Source organism: Humulus lupulus, chromosome 3 (genome assembly GCF_963169125.1).
Source record: "Humulus lupulus chromosome 3, drHumLupu1.1, whole genome shotgun sequence".
Taxonomy (NCBI): Eukaryota; Viridiplantae; Streptophyta; class Magnoliopsida; order Rosales; family Cannabaceae; genus Humulus; species Humulus lupulus.
The window spans coordinates 110255312-110276700 of NC_084795.1; the positions used below are offsets into that span (position 1 = coordinate 110255312).

At 36.1% G+C, this 21389-nt stretch overlaps 1 protein-coding gene across 1 annotated transcript; it reads left to right on the top strand.

Moving 5' to 3' along the window:
- The first annotated feature begins 320 nt into the window (after positions 1-320).
- LOC133823058 (protein PHYTOCHROME KINASE SUBSTRATE 1-like) lies at positions 321-2535 on the top strand. The gene has a single exon (XM_062255638.1). The coding sequence runs from the start codon at positions 805-807 to the stop codon at positions 2263-2265; it is 1461 nt and encodes a 486-aa protein (XP_062111622.1). The 5' UTR covers positions 321-804; the 3' UTR covers positions 2266-2535.
- Positions 2536-21389: the final 18854 nt, after the last annotated feature.

Below are 21389 nucleotides of genomic sequence, written 5' to 3' on the forward strand. Positions count from 1 at the left end.
TTTTTGTCCAAAAATTTAAAAATGACATATGTTTGGAAGAATATGTTATGTTGGCATTTTAAAAAAATTAAGTAGTGGAATGGGATAAGAAAAATGGGGAATGGCTATTTTTTTTTCCATTTAAGAATAACACTATAATTTGTCTTATGATCATTTAAATATCTATTTTTAAAAAATATATAATTATATATAAATCAATCAATTAAATAAAAATTTATTAAGATAGAAAAAGATCAACAACTTGTAAAAATAGGCCACAAGCATGGGGACCTACCTTATTAACATCTTGTTTATTGCACGAGTCTACTTAAAGAACTAGTTCTCAATACGCCGAGCCAGTTCTCGTAAGCCTAACCCTCTCATTTCAGTTCAAGCTTTCATCATCATCAATCATCATCTTCTTCTTCTAGTTATTAGCAGAGCTAAGTTCAGAGCTATGCAAATTACAGAACGATCACCCATCCATGTCTAGTTTCTTTCGAGTTTATTGTACTCTAGGGACCGTACGTCAGGCTTAACTACACGACCTCTTGTCTCTCAAACTATTATCCTCTACATATACACATATATTCTATTAACTTTTCTGCTGTTGGGTCTTTTTCGTATTCATCTCTTTGTATTTTTCTCGTTTCTAGTTATACATGATACAATATATAAATATATATAAATCGACCTATATCTATTTTCCCCTGGCCTCCAGATAATCAAACCTTTTTCTCTGCGTCATTTTCTCTCTTATTTCTGTTTGTTTCCTTCTGGTTTTGATCCTTATTTCTTTCCCACCTGAAAGAAAAACAAAAGAAGATGGTGACTTTAACATCTGCTCGCAACACCGAAGCATTTTCTCCATACATGACCAACCACGAGAAACGGATCCAGATGGGAAAAAAGAAAGAAGAAGACGAGGAAATTGGAGTTTTCCGAGCTGAAAAATACTTCAATGGAGTAATCGACGACGACACCAGCTCAAGAATTTCAAGCATTAGTTCTGTAAGAAGCTATAACCATCCTTACAAGAATGGTGACCGTCAAATTCAAAGAGTCCCTGATATTGACCAAATTCGATCAAAGGTTCATCCCAGAACTCCTAGCGCTCGTTCCGAATCGAGCTGGAATAGTCGAAGCGTGTTACTTCAAAGTACTGCCCTGAAAAACTCTTCACGGAGTAAATCGAGTAAGATGAATGGAATGAAGTTTCTCGCTAGTTTGGGCTGTAAATGTTCTTGCTCGGATAAAAACTCTGTTGATACTAAAGACGTTGGTGAAATCAGCTTTAGTAAGAGTGGAACTAGCACTAATCCCAGTTGTGGAGCTGCCATTCTAAAACCCAACTCGGTGTCTTCTGTTAGACCGAGTATGGACCTTGCTGATGCCATTAACCAAATGAACAGAACACCCAGAATCGAAAAGGCGGGATCTGCTTTTCCCAGCCGAGAAGGTTCTTCCAGCTTCCGAAGCACAAAATCCCCATCTGGGTTAATGAGAAATGTTCCTCCGGTGAAGAGCCCATTTCTGGGCAGACCGGAGATTCTCTGTAAGTCGCCAGAGGTTTTCGGTTCTTCTTCTTCGCCGGCGTTGGAGAAAGGGAACAAGACTATGAGCTTTGAGAGGAGGATAACGATGATGTCTTGGGACCACGCTACGTCTAGGCCGAATGAAATCGTCTCCAGCGTGGTGAACTCCGCAGCCGGCGGAATAAACCACCACGATTCCGGTAGCGACGCCAGCTCGGACTTGTTCGAGATAGACAGTCTAACGGGTAAAACGAACCCGTTTCGAGCTCGCCGGCTGTCGGACGACACCGCCTCCGGTTGCATGACCCCAACGCATGGTTATGCGCCTAGTGAGGCTAGCATTCAGTGGAGCGTGGTAACGGCCAGCGCGGCTGATTTCTCGGTTTTGTCGGATTGTGAAGAAACGACAACGATTAGGCCTCAAACGACATCGAAAAAGATGCCGTCTGCCAAAGCAAGAATATTGGACGCAGAGGTTATGCATAGACGGCGTTCAAGCACTAGTGCCCTTTTGGGATGCAAGAATCATAAAGCCGTAAACGTCGCCGGAGATGCTTATATGGATAGTCCGAAGATCAATTACGACGCCGGTCTTATGCGTTACAGGTCAGATTCTCCGGCGAGTTTTCAAACTGAGGTTAATAAGTTCACAGACTTTAACTCTAGAGTTGGGCACCATTCTCTTTCCACTCAATCACCGATCCCTCGTTTACACTCGCCACGCAATTCACATCTGCTATATATTCAGTAATATATCTATATCATATATATGTGTGTGTGTGCATCAATCTTCAGAAGTTATGGTACTCATGAGTATATCTTCTTAAAGGGTGGTGCAGCACCCACTTGAAAAGCTTCTGATATTGTATTCTTTTTTGTTTACTTGTAATATTACCTCTGTTCTGATCTTGAAGAGATTTATTTTCTTGTATACTTTTTCGAAAGTAGAAATGTAACTTGGAGGAAAATACATGTTTAATGTTAAATCAATGTATTCCATCTGGCTTTTCATGCAGAAGCATATTTGTGTACAGTGCTAAACATAGCCATTTCCCTTTGTATGAAGTGCTAAACCTATATTTAATTAGTAGGATTTTCAATGCTTCCTCTTAAAAGACATTTTTACTATGCTACAAATCTAAAAAGCCTGATAATCAAGGTGCCATCATGGTATATATATAAAAATCTATTTCCTGATCCTAAAACCATATAACCTGGACCTTGTATTATTTGAGCTGTCAAGCCTTTGTATAAATGTTCCATGCGGACTTAATTATTAATTATTATTATTATTATATAAGAAAGAAAGAAAGAAAGAAAGAAAAGCTTTATAGTTTTCACCGTTTTTTTTTATGTTGTCGGTAATGTAAAAGATAGGACATTCAAACACCATAAAAATAAAGTGAAAGCAAGAAGCAGGCAATGACACCACTCTTCTAGTCTTTCGAGCTTTCTTTTCAATCCTTACAACCCAAGTAATAAGGACTATAATATAGAGAGGGGAACTAGCCCAACCACACATGCATATGACTAGCTGATCGTATATCCTATTGTATAGACTTTTCAGCGCTAACAACCACCCATCGGGCCCCATCATACCATCACCATTAATTTGTTTCTTTTAGCTACAAGCAAGCCATTAGTACTAGTAGTCACATTTTGATTGACTTATATTTCGTGACCCCCCTGGGAGCTTGAGAGGTTTTCCCATATTTATATAAAATGATTAAAGTTCAAAACCAGAGGGACCATAAAGGTTCTTTGTGTTTTACTTAGAATAAAGATCGAATTCAAGGCAGGACGGGTAGAGGGGTTTTCCATCCCCCCATTTATTTTGACTAACTGATTATTTTCAAATTTCAACTATGGAAGAATGTCGTCTAAAATGGAAGATCAGTCTCACTTGTGTTGTTAATATATTAGCTTATGGAGGATAAGCATTAAACAAACGGTCCTCTTTCTCTTGGCCCCTACAAAATTTGTCACCCCACCCTTATAAATACTTGGTCCATGGTACTTAACTATCTCTCTCATGATATAGTATCTTGTATATCAGAGCTACAGGAAAAAAAAGCATCATAAGATTCAAGCTATCTATCATCAATATTTCAACTAAAACTCCAAAATCTAACTTTATTTTATGGTTTGATACAAAAATTGACACTAATAAACTCCCTCTAAACTGTGTTGTTGTGAGTGTAGAAGATCGACTCATGCTAATATTGAAGTGAACTAATAGCAAAAGAAATTAGATGAGCCATAAATGCTAATGAGAAAATAGTTGTATTTCATGTTATATATATAGAGAGAGAGTCTAATATATATTTATGTATGTATGTAGTTTGTAATGAAGTTCTACGGATTTGCATAGCTGGTTTGAAAACTCATTTGTGGTTAGAAGAAGCAGACTCAGACTTACATCGTGTCACAGAATTTAAAAATACCGTAGTGACTTCGGAGACAAGGATTGTGGACCGCTTGAAGAAGACAGACTTGAGATTTTGAAAGAGAAAATGAAAAACAATAATCGACCAACGAGTACTTTGCGGCCATGAATATGCAGAGTTGTAACTTTCAGAGGTCAACACATTCTTCGTTAACGGAGAAACCAAATTAAAGGGTATGTTGGTTTGATAAATAAAAGGAATAAAGATGAATAGGACTTGAAGCCCCTCTTATGGATTGCTTTGATCAATCCCTTGTTAACGCTCTAGAAAAGGAAATATAACCAAATCCTTTCCTTTCTAACATAAATGAGCTTAAATGATAACCTTTCGCAATAATGTCAATTTAAATATGCCCACTAGTAGTAGATAGCATATGTAAGAGTTTATTTATTTATTTGTTTCTCATTGTTAAACATACTCGTTTGGCTAATTTAAGTGTCAAAAATCAAAATGATCCAAAAGCCATCCTCTACACTTTGGTGCCAGATCGCAGTGTTTGATATCAGAGCATACTAAAGGATAAGACTGCTCAATGCCAATAAAACAAAATAAAAAAAATATAGGTGGTACACTAGGAGGAGCCTGTAAAATGTGACGGCTAACAAATTTGGTGTTTTCTACACAGCTAGGCAATTCTAGCTGTCTTATTGGATATGACAAACCAAATAATGCTTTCCATATCAAACTATCACTCAAATAATGTTTTCCATGATAGATTATGTTTCCCAACCATACATCAGTTTCTTTTGGCATGGATTAAAAGACGTTGGTTCAGGCAACCCGTGAACATTTTACTTGAACAATTACCACAACGGTTGGAGAGTACAAAACTAGATATATAAGAAAGGTAACTCAAAGAAGTCTCAAATTGATTTTTTTTTTCTATCTTAAATGTGTTTATATATATATAGGGTACTAATAGTGATTATTTAATCACAACCTATACGTATTTTTAATATTTTTTTGTACATAAATAAGTTGTATCTCTAATATTTTTACATGATGGTGTATAACAGTTACAAGAGACCTCCCACAAATTTTCAGGAAATTTCGAATAACTTACATGTCGAAATCAACATTCAAACAACTTGTTGTACGCGTGCTTGTTTCAATATTTATACGCGCGTGCAATAGATTTTAAATCCAAATTTTGGCATCCTAAACTATCTGAAATTTACTGAAAATTTGTGAGAGGTTTCCTATAACAGTTTGTATCACATTTGCCTCTACCATATAAGCGTTTTCTATTTTTAGCACTTGGAGAGATTATACAACTGACTGTTTGAACTCTGATTTCAACAATGTAAATTAGTCAGAATTTCACGAAAATGGGCGAGATGCATGTTATAATTATAATTTACGCTATCATACAAAAAATTGGATTATAATTTCTTCAAGTACCGTAAATAGAGAACGCTCATACCGTAAAGGCAAAATCGATGCCCCGACATAAAAAAAATTCATATATATATTTATTTAAATAAATCATCCAGCGGTGATAAACATTACTCCTATGAAAAAAGTCTATGCGAAACAAAAATTTAGATTATAACTAATTAAAATAGGATATTAATTAGTGCAAAAATATCCAAACGTTTTTAATTGTTACACTTTAATCCCCAATTTTTTTCTTGGCAGTAATAATATATTTTGTTAACAAAATGGTGCAATTGATGGTACTCAATTTAACTTCTGACACAGGTTGTGCACATGTGGCACATTTACATTTGTCTAAATAATTTTAATTCTTTAAATATTATAAAAAGTATTTTAAAATTGAAAAAACTATTAAAAATTACATGTTTATTAAAAAATTTAATACTTAAATAAAAAAATCACATTTATATTCTCAATGTTCATCATGTTCTTAACTATATAATTTTTTTAAATAACCTCCAAATTACAAACAAAAATGTACATACATATCAAATCTAAAAGGAAATGATAATCGTGTTCTTGAGTTCATTCTCAAGAAAAAAATTCTTCAACATCACCAAATTAATTCCAGAAATAAATGAACAAAAACCCATAAAATCAAATCAATGAACAACACACCCAAAAAAATAAGAACAATGACTGATCCAAGATCAATCTAGCCCTCCCCGAGTCTAATCCCGACCTCAATCTAGCCCTCCCCGAGTCTAATCCCAACCCCAACCTCTTCTCCATAGTCGATATATCTAACAACTAGATACAGAAAGAAAGACATAAAAAAAAGTAAACGCACCACGTCACAAGCCTAGATCTAAAATATTCCCATCATCCAAGCCTAGATTTGAACCCGATATCTTATCTTCTCCAGCACCAGCCTATAGATCTCTGTTGCCTACACTTAAAGGAGTTGTATACAAGTGGTTCAAGAGGTTAAGGCCAGGAACAATCAAGTCATGGCAGCAATTCTCTAGCGAATTTCTTCAGCGACACCATGCAGTCCGTGATTATATTATGCCAATTACCAGCCTCGCTAACATAAAACAAGGCAAGAATGAAAGTCTGAAGAGCTATATCCATAGGTTCAATATGGAAGCAACAAAGTTGGGAAGTTCAACTAAAGCGGAGCTCAAGATGGCTATTATAGTCGAAGTTCATCCAAGAAGCAAGTTATGGGGTAACATGCTCAAGAAAGAGGTTACAAACTTAGATGACTTCTTCGAAAGAGCATAGAAGTATATATGTGTGGAAGAGGGCCATAAGAACTTGCATGCTGAGGGAAGCAGACCTTCCTCCAATCACCCTTCTACCAATACGTCTGAAGATTCCGTGTAGAAGAGAACGTCGTGATAGAGGAGTCGCTGATCAAGTTGAAAATTGGAAGAGGACTACAAAAAAGCTTCAAAGAAGAAGCTAGTAGGATTCTTCAAATCATCGCAATCGACCCCCATAAAGATCCAAAGAAGTCGCCTAGCTGATTCCAGAGATCTGGAATAGTCAAAGCATATCAAAGAGAATGAAAAACAAAGTACTTGGCAAGAAATATTCCACAAACCACTTTGGAGGTATTAGACCCGACCTCAACAGGCACATAGCCATGTGCAAATTAGGTGCCTAGTGTCATGGGCCGCCAACTTTGATACTCGAAATAATGGAACGTGCGGCACTTGTTAGTGCTCTTAGCTAGCAAGTCAACCTAGAATTCACACATGCGGCAAACAAACTCAATGGTTAGCCACGATACAAGTCTCACACATGTAAGGGCAATTATGAAGTGGGAGCAAGCACGAGGCAAGCTATCCAAAGACAACATCCCACACAACAACCAGAGCATACAACATAGTCAAGTGGCACGCGATGGCCCAATGAAGGTAACAAACAAGCAACACATAGACCGTAAAGAAAGCATACACAAAAGGACATGGAAAAACATCACTCTTCAGTCTACACTCCTTGAGAGGATCAAGGAGGCGTAGGGGAAGGATTCCCAGTTGAGAGGTCACAGAGAGAACGTCTTAGTCGGAGTGGCTAAGGACTTTTCCATTTCAGAGATGGGGTTACTGAAATACAAGGGTCGGATTTGTGTTCCGATGGATTCGGTTATCCGATGGGAGATTCTTGATAAGTCGCATACCACTCCCTACTCTTTACATCCAAGTACGACGAATATGTACCAAGATTTGAGAGCTTTATACTGGTGGTCGGGCATGAAAAGGGATGTGGTGGATTATGTGGCCAAGTGCTTAACATGTCAGCAGGTCAAGGCTGAGCATCAGAGGCCAGCGGGATTGCTGCAGCCTCTAGGGATTCTAGAGTGGAAATGGGAGGACATCACCATGGACTTTGTGGTTGGTTTGCCGAGACCTGTTGGACAACATGACTCAGTGTGGGTGATTGTGGATAGGTATACCAAGTCAGCCCACTTTCTGCCTGTCAGGACGACTTATACCGTGGATCGGTATGCTAAATTATATGTGAAGGAAATTGTTCGACTTCATGGAGCTCTGAGGTCGATAGTGTCTGACAGAGACCCCACCTTCACCTCCAAGTTTTGGGAGAGCCTGCAGAAGGCTATGGGCACGCAGTTACGATTTAGTACCGCTTATCATCCATAGACAGATGGACAGTCTGAGAGGACGATTAAGATATTGGAGGACATGTTGCGAGCCTGTGTATTAGATTTTGGGGGATCCTGGAGTAAGTATTTACCTATGATTGAGTTCTCGTATAATAATAGCTACCAAGCGACTACCGGAGTGGCTCCATATGAGATGCTATATGGGAGGAAGTGTAGATCACCTATCCATTGGGACGAGATGGGTGAGAGGATTTATTTGGGTCCTGAGATGGTTCAGAGAACCAATGAAGCGATTAAGAAGATTAGAGCGCGAATGCTCGCCTCCCAGAGTCGCCAGAAGAGTTATTCAGACATGAAACGCAGGAGTGTAGAATTTCAGATTGGTAATCATGTGTTCCTTACGGTTTCATCTCTGAGAGGAGTGAAATGGTTCGGTGTTCGGGGCAAGCTGAGCCCTAGGTTTGTTGGACCCTTTGAAATTCTGGAACGGGTTGGGGAGGTAGCTTACAGGTTAGCGTTGCCTCAAGCTTTATCAGGGGTTCATAATGTTTTTAATGTGTCCATGCTCCAGAAGTATGTATCAGATCCGACACACTTGTTGAGTTATGAGAGTTTTGAGTTGGACCAGGATTTTTCCTATGAGGAGAAGCCAGTTCAGATTCTTGACCGGAAAGATAAAGTCTTGCGGAGCAAGATTATCGCCTTGGTGAAAGTGCTGTGGAGAAACAACAAGGTTAAGGAGGCGGCGTGGGAACTTGAATCAGACATGCGGGAGTGTTATCTCGAGTTGTTCAGGTAATTTCGAGGACGAAATCTCTGTAAGGAGGGGATAGTTGTAGCGACCCAAATTTGTTAATAAGGCTTGTAGCCTTGATTAGTGTGCCTGGAGGGCAATAATTGTTATACTGTATTAATCTATGTGAATTTATTGAATATGTGGTTAGAATGCATGTTTAGGTGAAATAAATATGCATGTGGGCCCATTTGGCTGTTAGGGGCGAGTTGGTAATTTTAGCCCGTTGAGGGCATAAATGTAATATATGTGATATTGTTGATATAATTGTGATTTATTTGTGATGCTCGTTACGAGACGGTCCTAGAGAGCTATTCTGCTTAAAGTCACAACGGGATTTTATACCCGGCTCGTGAGGAGTCTCGGGGTACCTCGGGATTATTATAAATTTAGTTGGGGACTTTTAATTAATGGTTAATGGTATTTTAGTAACTTGGGTAACTATAGGTAACTCTTGAGGATAGTTACTTTGAGTGTGAAAGTGGCATTTTTGCAAGGGATTAAGGAAAGGACTAAAGTGCCTTAAGGGTTAGTTAGAGACTAAAATAGAAATGAGGGTAGTTGGGTAATTAGGTTTTAGGAAGGGATAACCTTGGCTGAAGGATAGTCATTCATGTTCTTCTACACTTAGACAAATTCAAGAATTATGGTGAATGTTTGAGAAGAAGGAAGAAGGGAAGGAAGAAGGGAAGGAAGAAGGGGTTTAGGGTTGAGATTGGAGTTGAGTTTCTTGGGATCAAAGAAGGAGTTCAAGCTGAGTTTGGGGCAGCAAGAGTCAAGCTTAGCCCAAGATTTGTCCAGAGGTAAGGCATCTTCTCTGAATTTTAGTTTCTTGCAGGTTTGATTTTGGAGGTTAGATTGAATATTGAAAGCTGGGTTTTGGCTTAGCAATTGTAGAAACCAACTAGAGAATCAAAGGATGTCAAGCTTGGAAGTGGATTTGGTGGTGGCTCAAGGTCGAATTCCATCTTGAGGTATGAATTCCATGCATATTTGAAAGTCCTTATCTGGTATGGTTTAAGATTTTTAAAGGGAGGTTTAAGTTTTGAAAGGCTTGGTTTAAGTTTCTGAAGTTTTAAACCAAATTATGAATTGTAGGTTTGATTGTGCGTTTGAGCTGGTTGATGATGTTTTTGAGTTGTTAGATGGTTTATTTGGGGGTTTTGAATTGAATTTGGGACTTAGGTATGCATTGGTATTGGTTTGGGAGTGTTTAGGCTCAGGGAATACGTTGGGAGAAACCCAAATTTCTGGGTTTGCGAAGGGGCGGCGCGACCCTGTTCTTCTACGCCGCGGTGCTAGGTAGCTTCAGAGGAAGGGAGCCCTTCTGGGCACCACGACCCTCATTGGTGGGCGCCTCGGCGCTAGGCCATTTCTGGGCAGGGGAAAATTGTGGTTTTTAGGCTTTTGCCCAGGGGGCTCGGGGGACGCTTCCGCCACTTTGTGTGGGGTTCCGGGAGGTCCCAAGGGCTCGGGTTTGGTTCCGGGAGATGCTTTTAAAATAGTTAGTAATGGGAGTGTTATTTATTTGTTGTGACTAGGTTCTCGGTGAGGCTCGGACTAGAGGATCGTGCTCGAGGATTCAGTGCTCGAGAAGCTCGGGACACAGGTAAGAAAACTGTTGTACCCACAGAGCAGGGTGAGGCCCCATGGTTGTGTTGCAGGGCACGACCCTATATGATTATGTGTTGGGTGTAGCCCATTGATTGTGTTGGTATATGTTTAAGTTATGTTTTAATTATGCTGTGTATGCACATATGTGAGTGATCGGCAAGAGCCGGGAACGGCGAAGGCCGAGAGCGGTAAGGGGCCGGGAGAAGTGTTTAGCACGTGGGGTGCGAGTTGCTAGGGTTAGACCCTAAAGGATACCTGGGATATCCTTATGGTGAAGACCGCAACCCAGGGCCTGGTAAAGCGCTTGGGACGGCTAGTCTGTATATGTTTAGACGGTTGGCGAATTTGTTGTATGCTGAGTGGTTTATATGCATATGTTGCATGTCTATGTGGAGTTTTCTTGCTGGGCTTTGGCTCACGGGTGCTTTGTGGTGCAGGTAAGGGCAAAGAGAAAGTCAATCGACCATGAGTATGGAGAGTGTGAGGCGGCGCGTGCATGTCTGGTCTACCTGGCTGCCATGGCCAGGGGTATTTTTGGGAATTGTTTGTAAAGAACCCTATTTTATCGTTTAGTCGACTTGAAATATATTTTGAGTTGTAAATATTTATAAACAGTATTTTGGGATCCCAAATGTTAAACATTTTGTGATTTTCAGTAAATGAAATTATTTTCAAAGTTTAAAACTCTGTTTATGGCTTGATTACACGTTTGCCTTAAAACCTCGATTAGCGAGTTAAAAGCACGTTTAAAACTCACTTAGTAACGACTCTAAGGAAGTAGGGCATTGCAGAACGCTCTATAACTAATATAGATACGTTATTAATTATCCATTGTTACAACCATAATTGTCACTCAATCCTCTATAGACGGTCTACAATGAGATGAGACTAAAATACCATTTTACCCCTCATTGTATTTTATCCTTAAAACACTTAGTTCCTTATAAATGATATTTCAGTAAACTAATATTAATTACTGAAATGCGATCTCTATCATTTAGCACCTTGAACCAAGCTAAAAGGAAACCACCATTTCACTTCTTCATCAGAAGCTATAGATGTTCATATCTATGATTAACACTCCCACTCAATTATACTACCGAGTTCCCAAGATGTAAGTATGGGCTAGTCCGTAGGGTAAGCTGGCAACGAACAAGTCAAAGAACTCAAATAATACAATCAGTTAGAATACTAACCACTCATAATTGAGATTGATTTGACCTATGGTCAACTATATGATATGACTAGAATATATAATAATGGTATGTTTGCTTATCCTATCAACTGTCAATATCGGTCCAATCCGATGTAACAAATACATCCGATCTTATCTACTTTGCTAATGTCCTGGAAAGAACATAACATTGCAATGTGTAAGTAGATCATATCGTAGATTGGCAAGTCAGTGTAAATCCTGTGCACTGACTAATCTTAGGACTAACTTATTTTGAACATATAATCATATTTATATTCCACTGTGAGCACGTAACTATAAATACGATTATCTATATGCTCGAGATTCAATAGAAGTTTATATTAAAAAAATAATCATGAAAATAAAACATGTGAGTAAAGTGATTGAAAAGGTTAAAAAATGATTTCTATTCTTTTATCGATAATAAATGAGATTACAAAGAAATTGGGTTTTAACTAGGGCATAAAACCCCAACAAATGGGCCTTAACAATTGGGCTTTTATGAAGGAGGGCTGGGTCCAGTATGTCGTTCCCACTACAAAGGCCCCTAAACTTCCATACAAGGTCCAAAAGACAGGAATTTAAACCTTTGTTTTATTGATTGTTATTAATTGATTAGGCCCACTATAGTCATGCAAAGCAAATGGGCCTTCACAAGTGGAATCATCCACAAGAGAGGAATTTAAACTTTACATTTTCTAATGGAGACAAATAAAACCTATCATTTTATGAATATTTTATTTGGAAAAATCTAAATATCTAGCAAACATATGGTCCACTATATGCATCTAAGGCCAATTGCAAAAATATCACATATAGTGCAAACATACTTGTTATAATTGGATGGGCATAATCTTGTTACTATATGAGCAATTCTATGAATTTATGCAAAATACCAAAATTTATTTCATTTGCAAAAATACCACAATTAATTATCTAGAATTTATCAAAAAAATTTAATTAATTAATTTTTTACAAAAATAAGTCAATTTAAATGAAATTTATCAACAATTAACAATAGTTAATTTAAATTTCTTTTATCAACAATCAACTTGGTTTAGGTTAATTTGAAAAAATATTAATTTAATTTAAATAGGTTTATCAACAATTAACCAAAGTTAATTTAAATCACATTTATTAAAAAGAATATTTAATTAATTGATTGAAAAAAATGATATTTTTTCAAAATTAAACCAATTTTAAACTTTAAAATCAATATCTTAAGTGTTTTTCAAAAAATATCTTGTGTTGTTACAACTATAAGCAAATATTTTAGTCATTTAAAAAATATATATTAATAGTTATAACATCCCAAAAATATCTTGCAACAGTTAACAAATTCAAATATCCATGAAAATATCTAACTAACAAATTTAAAATAATTTAAATATTAAAAACTATATATTAAACAGATATTTATATTTTCAAATAAGTATTTAAAAGAAAATATCTTAAATATCTGATATCTTAATTATAATATTTTAATATATTAAAATGTTTAAAATTAAGTTGTTAGAGCTAGGAGTCTGTTCTTTCTATCCCTGATGATCTGGATACCTAGAACATAACTTGCTTCACCCAAATCTTTTGTCTATATTTGAGTGCTTAGACAATTCTTCATATTTGATAATTTCTTAACATTGTTTCCAATGAGTAAGATATCATCTACATAAAGAACTAGGAATACCACTATTTGATTTGCCTTCAGTTGGTAAACACAAGGCTCATCAATATTTTGTCCAATTCCATAGGTCTTGATTATTTCATCAAACCTAAGATTCTAGGAACAAGAAGCTTGCTTAAGTCCATAAATGGACCTATCCAACTTGCAAACTTTTTCTTCTTGTCCAGCTACTTTAAATCCTTCTGGCTGATCCATATAAATGACTTCGTCAAGCTTCCCATTAAGAAAAGTTGCCTTGACGTCCATTTTCCAGATCTCATAGTCGAGAGCGGCTGCTATGGATAGGAGGATGCGAATGGACTTGAGCATGGCTACCAGACTAAAAGTTTCCTCATAGTCCACACCTTCACTTTGGGCATAACCCTTTGCCACTAATCGAGCTTTATAAGTCTCGATATTTCCATCAACACCTCGTTTCTTCTTGTAGATCCACTTGCACCCAATGACCCTAAAGTCACGAGGCGCTTCCATAAGATCCTAGACAGAATTTGAGTACATGGACTCCATTTCCTGTTTCATGGCTTCAAGCCATAGTTCCTTTTCAGGGCTAGCCATTTCCCGTTTGAAAGACAACGGATCATCATCACTAGTGTCACCAACAACCATATTGGTTTCACCATCCAAACCATAGTGAACTGGGTTCCTAGAAACCCCCCCACTACGATGAGGCTCCGTGACTGTTTGCTTAGGCATAGTGGTACTTTCTTCATTTAAATCGACTTGCGTTGGTTGGACATGAAGAGTGGGAATTTCATCATCAACTCGTGTTGATCACGATGGAAAATTGGTTGGAGTCAATTCTTTAACCATCTCATCTAAAACTACTTTGCTGCGTGGTTTGAAGTTTTGGACATAGTCATTTTCCAGAATAGTAGGATTCATAGAAGTAAACACTTTTTTTTCTGAATGACTATAGAAAAGTCCACCCCGAGTACCTTTAGGATAGCCAACAAACATACAAACTTCAGTTCGCGGTTCTAGCTTTCCCTCCTTTTTCCTCAGGACGTGGGCAGGACACCCTCAGATTCTATAATGGCGTAAACTAGGTTCACGACCATTCCAGCATTCTAAAGGTGTTTTGGGGATTGATTTAGACGGAACGACATTGAGAATGTCATTCACGGTTTCAATTGCATGTCCCCAGAACGAAGTTGGTAGAGTTGAGTAATTAAGCATGCATCTAACCATTTCAAATAAAGTTCTGTTCCGGTGTTCCGCCACACCATTTTTTTGCGGAGTACCTGAGGCAGTAAATTGTGATAAAATCCCAAGTTCAGTTAAATGATCTTGGAACTGCACATCCAAATATTCTCCACCCCTATCAGATCGCAAGATCTTTAACGTTTTACCTAATTGGTTCTGAGCCATTGCTAGGAATTCCTGAAACTTTGAAAATGATCATGATTTCCTATGCATTAGGTAAAGACATTAGTATCTAGAGTAATCTTCAATGAAAGTGAAGAAAAACTCAAAACCACCCTTGGCTTGTACATTTAAAGGTACGCAAACATCTGAATGAACAAGCCCAAGTTGTTCTTTGGCCCTATAACCCTTTGCATAGAATGGATGCTTGGTCAGTTTGCCTTCTAGACAAGATTCACAGACAGTTAATTCACCTAAGGTGAGTTCCCTCAAAGGCCCATCCTTTGTAAGTCTTTGAATCCTAACATAGCCAATGTGACCTAGTCTCAAGTGCCGTAAATACGTCATATTATCGTTATCGGTCTTTTGACGTTTATTGGTCCTAGGTTTAGCTACTTTGAATAAATCATTGTTAAGAGCGAGGGGTTTGTTAGGTCGCAGAATATAAAGCCTGTTTTCCAAACATGCAATACACAATTGTGATCCATTGAAATAAATAGATTTATTAGAACTTGTGAAAGTCATAACAAATTGTTCTAATTGCAACATGGAAACTGAAATTAAATTTCTACTAAAATATAAAATAAAAAATATATCATTAAAAATTAAGTATTTATTTCTGAACTTCAGATGCGCTCTTCATCTAGCTTGGACTACAACGAACACTCCGTTCCCAACTCTAAGCTTTAAGCCGCCTTCGTCCACTTCCTTCCATGATTCAAGAAGCTTTGTTTTTCACTGCTAGAAACTTAGGGCAATCTCGTTTCCAATGTCCCTTCTCTTTGCAGTGACTTTAGCTTTCTTATTTTTCTTGTTTATCCCCTTAGGAGTCTATACACTTGGTTGTGCACTCTTCTTTGCAGCCTTTGTAGGCTTTGGTTTGTTGTTTTGTCCACCTTTCCTCTTGTTTCCAACTTTCAAAGATGAAGCTTGGTTAGCTTCAATCTTAGCTTGGTCAGCAGCAACATCACTAGTGTTATTTGCTCCTCCTTTACCAGGTCCACCAATGATAGGCTCAATAATCTGAAGCTCGTTCATGAGTTGCATTAGACCATAGTGGAGTTGATCATGAATGTGCAGACACAGTGCCATACGAGCATTCAAGGTGTCATCACGTATGTGTGGAGACGGTCATATCCAAGCATTTATGGTGCCATCACGAGCATTGATGGTGCCATCACGAACGTACGGACACGGTGCTCGTTCTGGGGATTCCTCAATCATGACGAATTCAGAGTTGTAACCAATCAACACAATGTTGATATTCTTCTTCCAATTAAGGAAGTTTTCTCCAGTGAGTTTCTCCATCGAAAGGATGGGAGTAGACACATACACTACTTAGCTTAAAACTACAAATTATCAATAAAATAGAAATCAATCACATTTTCTCAATAAAACCCCTCTTCACACAAATTTCAAGAAATAACACAACATATATAAAAAATATGTAAGATATGAGAAAAAAATACCAAAATAATCATATCTCTATTTCTTTTTTTAACCAATCTATGATATCATTGTCCCGGTTGGCGAGAGTCAAAAATACCACTAGTTAAATAAAGTTGTAAACTTATTTAATAATGGACACCATTATTAACAACCTACTATTCGATCAAAATAAGAAAACAAAATATCTTATTTATGAGCTAGACCCACAGTTTCGATAATCATAGATTTAATCCTAGTAGTCACTGTAGGGGTGAGTCTAGTAGAATTTGACCTATAATTATCTATCTTTCGAAATTTAACCTTGTCAAAATAACTAATGAACACCTTCCGTAGGGGGACAAATCAAAGCATCTCGAGGCTCTATTAAGCTATTGACTTTGTTAAACCAACGGTGAAGATCGAATATAATTATTAAAATAAGCTCATTATAAAATTAAAATAGTATTTTTATTATTTATCTTTAGAAAATTATTGACTCTCGTTCTCCAAAAATTTGAAAAAGATTAAATTTTTTAAAATCAAAGTCCTATAATCTCCTATTAATTCTAAAGTGTCACATTGAAACAAATTCAATTAATTTAGAATTAATTTGTTGCTAATCAATATTTAGGTTTAACTAATATAATGAACCTATACAATTAAGTCCAACTCAGGTAAATGGGCCTTAATAATTGGGCTTGTATGGAGGAGGGCTGGGTCCAGTATGTCATTCCCACTATAAAGGCCCCCAATCTTCCATACAAGGTCCCAAAGACAGGAATTTAAACATTCGTTTTATTAATTGTTATTAATTGATTAGGCCCACTATAGTCATGCAAAGCAAATGGGCATTCACAAGTGGAATCACCAACAAGAGAGAAATTTAAACTTTACATTTTCTAATGAGCCCAAATAAAACCTATCATTTTATGAATATTTTATTTGGAAAAATCCATATATCACAAACATATGGGCCACTATATGCATCTAAGCCCAATTGCAAAAATATCACATATAGTGCATACATACATGTTATAATTGGATGGGCCTATTCATGTTACTATATGAGCAAGTCTATGAATTTATGCAAAAATACAACAATTTATTTAATTTTAAAAAATACCACGATTAATTATCTAGAATTTATCAAAAAACTCGAATTAATTAAATTTTTACAAAAATAAGTAAATTTAAATGAAATTTATCAACAATTACAAAAGTTAATTTAAATTTCATTTATGAACAATCAACTTGTTTTAGGTTAATTTGAAAAAAAAATATCAATTTAATTTAAATAGATTTATCAACAATTAACCAAAGTTAATTTAAATCCCATTTATTAAAAAAAATATTCTATTAATTGGTTGGAAAAAAATGATATTTTTCTAAAATCAATATCTTAACTGTTTTTCAAAAATATATTGTGTTGTTACAACAATAAGCTAATATTTTAACCATTTAAATAAATATTAATAGTTATAACAACCCTCGAATATCTTAAAACAGTTAAACAAATTCAAATATCCATGAAAATATTTGTAACACCTTGGATAACCAAGACTGTTACACTGTGTATTTATAAATGTGTAAGACTTGCTAATCAAGTCATTTAGTTGAAAATGTGCTCCTAAAGTCATAAACAAGTTAGGGTTAAAATATTTTGGACATAAACAGCTAATTTTTCATTTAAATAAACGTTTAGTACATAAGATCCCAAAAACAGGGTTAAAGGACAAATTTACAAACTTCCAAAAGTCAAATACAAGCAGAGGCCACTCTATTGGCAAAATACACATTTTAGGTAATCTGTCCCTCTACAATCCCTCAGCCGTGGCGGACGAGCAGCTGACAATGTACACCTCGCCCCCAGAGCTCTCCAACTCATGGTTGATCCATCTTACCCTTGCCTTTACTTGCACCACGTAGCACCCGTGAGCCTAGGCCCAACAAGAAAACCATATAGCAAAACATGATCAATAATAACATTCAAACAATTCATAAAACAGTTAACCAATTATTCAGCATGTCATAACAGTCACCTAATAAGAAAGGACAATCAATGATCACTACTACAAAAAAGGCTTTGTAGGACTTGTGGAGAGCCTTAAAAACTGAGGTTTTTTAGGACTCGTATCGCAAGTCCTAAAAGAATGTTTTGCAACTCCTAAAAAATCTCGTTGAGTGCCTTTAAGTAAGTTTTTAGGGCTCTCTTCGCGAGGCCTAAAATAATGTTTTTAGGACTCGCAGTGCGTATCCTAAAAGTTCATGTTGAGTGTCTTTAAATTAAGGTTTTAGGACTCGCTTTGCATGCCCTTAAAAGTAATTTTTTTTATAAAAAAAATGCAGCTACAATTTTCATTTTTATTTTAAAAAATTTATCACCTGGAGTATCCAAAATGTATTAAAAGAAATTTGAAAAGAAAATACTAAAAAAACGCCAAATTTTTATTTTAAAAAGAAATTTAAATTTCTCAACATGTATTGTAATAAGCTAGCTATTATAACATCATTAATTTTGCTCTAACCAATTGTAAAAATGACATCGTCCATTCTTCTCGAACTTCGTCAATTTCTTGAGTAGTATATGGTTTGTCAGAGGTGAACTGAAAAAACAAAGAAACAAAATTTTTATTAGAATTGTATTAGTGGTAATAAATTCAAAGCATATACAAAAAATTATACTATATTAATATTATATAGCTGTATATTCTTTGTTACCTGTTTCAACAAGAAATGTTTGATATGAGGAGCATTGATAAGTACATTCTCCATCATCCTCATAACGTAATATCCGCAGTCGGTATTGTTTGGTTGTTTACGACACTATATAAAAGATTGGTAATACATGTACAAATCTTAGTATTAAATATCTTAAACATCTTTACATATGCATGAACTCATATACAAATAGAAACATACGGTAGGTTGGAAATACATTACTCCCGCTGGGCGTTTGTTGATCTTTTTATGTGCTTTCATTCTTTTCGTGAAATATATATCAAATTCATCATGGATGGTCTCCTTGATGGTTGTCCTGTTATCTAATGGTGCATTGAGAGGATCGAGAAAACAACAATAATGCCAATTGGGATATAATAAAAGTAACATCCAATGCTCCCTGTTAAAAGAACATGTATTACAAAGTTTTTAACTTTAGATTCTATTTTTTTTTGTATCAATGAAAAGCATATTAATTAAACTTACCCATGGTTATAAGGCATAACTATCCAATCATGCTTTTTAGACATGTAGTATAACATCCTATCACATAAAGCTTGAGCATGACTATCTGCACGAGTCACGGAAGTAGAAACCTTATTCAGATTCATAAACAACAACGATCCTCTCTTTTCCTCGTCTAATAAAAGTGTCTGGTACAAAATCCTACCAACAAATATCATTAATTAAAAAGAAAGTTTAAAAAGAAAACTAAATAGTTGATGAAAGAAAATCCTTACAAGAAATATTATTAACTTCATATAGAGCATACCTCATGTAGAAGACAACGCATGATTGTCCAATCATCTCCATTCTACAAAATTCAAGTATTTCATCCCAAAACAGAGCAAAGTATTCGCAAGCATGGACAAACACATCAAAGTCAATGTACACTTCAATGGCATAATCATGTTTAGGCCAATCATTGACGATTTCATATACTTGTCTCAACTTAGGCGACAATGGAGATGGTTGTTCCACCTCTTCTGACAATGACGCCTTAGGTGCTCATTTTGGAACTAGTTTTTGTGTTTGTGGTGCTAATGATAGAGAAGTTTTTTTCCCAGCTTGCTTTCCTGTTTTTTTCACGACCTCTTAATAAACCCATAAAAAATAATTAATAGTGGAATAAGTAAATAAAAATTTAATAGTCTTAAAAAAAAATTACCTATGTCGCTCCATTGAAGATGACTAGCGACTTGGGCCAACGTATCAAAGTCCCAATAGCTTGTTTGACTGCATAAATCTCACTGTTAGGAATCAGGTTAACAAGTAGAGCATCAGGTTGGTCAGCAAACTCAATTGCACCACGGTAGTTTTCTCCTATGTTTTCTCCATGGATGTTTGTGCTACTAGTAACTAGAATGTATCCCCTACCAACGATGTTGGTGATAGAGCCTAATGCAAATTTGAATTCAATCATTTTATCATGCACATATTTAGATATGTATAAATATGTTATACAAGTTCAAAAATTTAGATTTTAAAAAGATAAAGTTATACCTGATTTGAGCCAGGAGTGGGGATAAACATAGGTGCCTTTCTGGTTGTGGGGGCGGTGGTGCTAATGGTTGATGCTGCGATTTCGGTGATGCCTGATGAGATGGTGTCGCCTGATCTATGGGTGATCCATAGTTTGGCACAGACGCATGAGAAGATCCTCCAAAGCCACTATGTTTTCCTTTCATCTGTTCCATAAATTGTCGCATCATGTCCTCTTGTCTTTTGATCATTTTCTACTGTTGTTTCATTATTTCTTCTTGTTGACAGTATTTTTCTTCCATCATTGCAAATCAAGCGTCAACTGAGGAAGTCTCAAATTCTTTTCCCTTTTTCTTACTAGATAGTGGGATTTTCCAGAATTAGCTAGATGTTACATCAAGCCCAATACCCCTCACTCGCCCTCTATTCTCAGGGGTGCCTAATGCCATAGTAAGCACATCCTTAGACCCATCAAGTTCAAATTTTCCGTCATTGATGAGCTTACTATAGTGCTCCTGCAAACAAAATATAAAAATATAGTTATTCTCATTAAAAATAAGTAATCCAATCATATAAAAAGTGGAACACTTACTATGTTGCGAGCTACGCTTGTTGCCTTGGTACCAACCTGTTGGGAATGGTGCCCTAAAAGCATATATATGAAATAAATAAATATATTGAATTTGTTATGCATATATTTTATGGACTATATTATTCTGTGATAATATTATGTAAATATCAGAAAAATTCCTAAGTTCATATATGTGATCTAAAACACGTATTGGTACAGGAAGATTGCGTTTGAGATAAATGAACTTGAATAGTTCGCAGTAAAATAAAGTTATGGAATCTTTAGATTAATTACTGCAAGTACGGACCACTAGTATTATGAATACATGTGATCTAGATTCGGATCACTAGTGTAGTAGGAAACTTTAGTGGAGGTGCTTTATATATTAGAGAATATATTGAACTGGACCAGATATGTTTATTAATACTTAGTTAAATACCATTTCGAAGTATTAATTAAATATATCAACTGATGATCATATACAAATAGATCTTAATCCTGAAGTTACTATGACCTCCTGTTTATGTTATATGAGTTCTTTGATTCACTTGTTAGGGTCTGTCAGAATGATT

Bases quoted from the DNA above. Each gene is read 5' to 3' on its own strand.
- LOC133823058 (XM_062255638.1), top strand. From the start codon at position 805: ATGGTGACTTTAACATCTGCTCGCAACACCGAAGCATTTTCTCCATAC.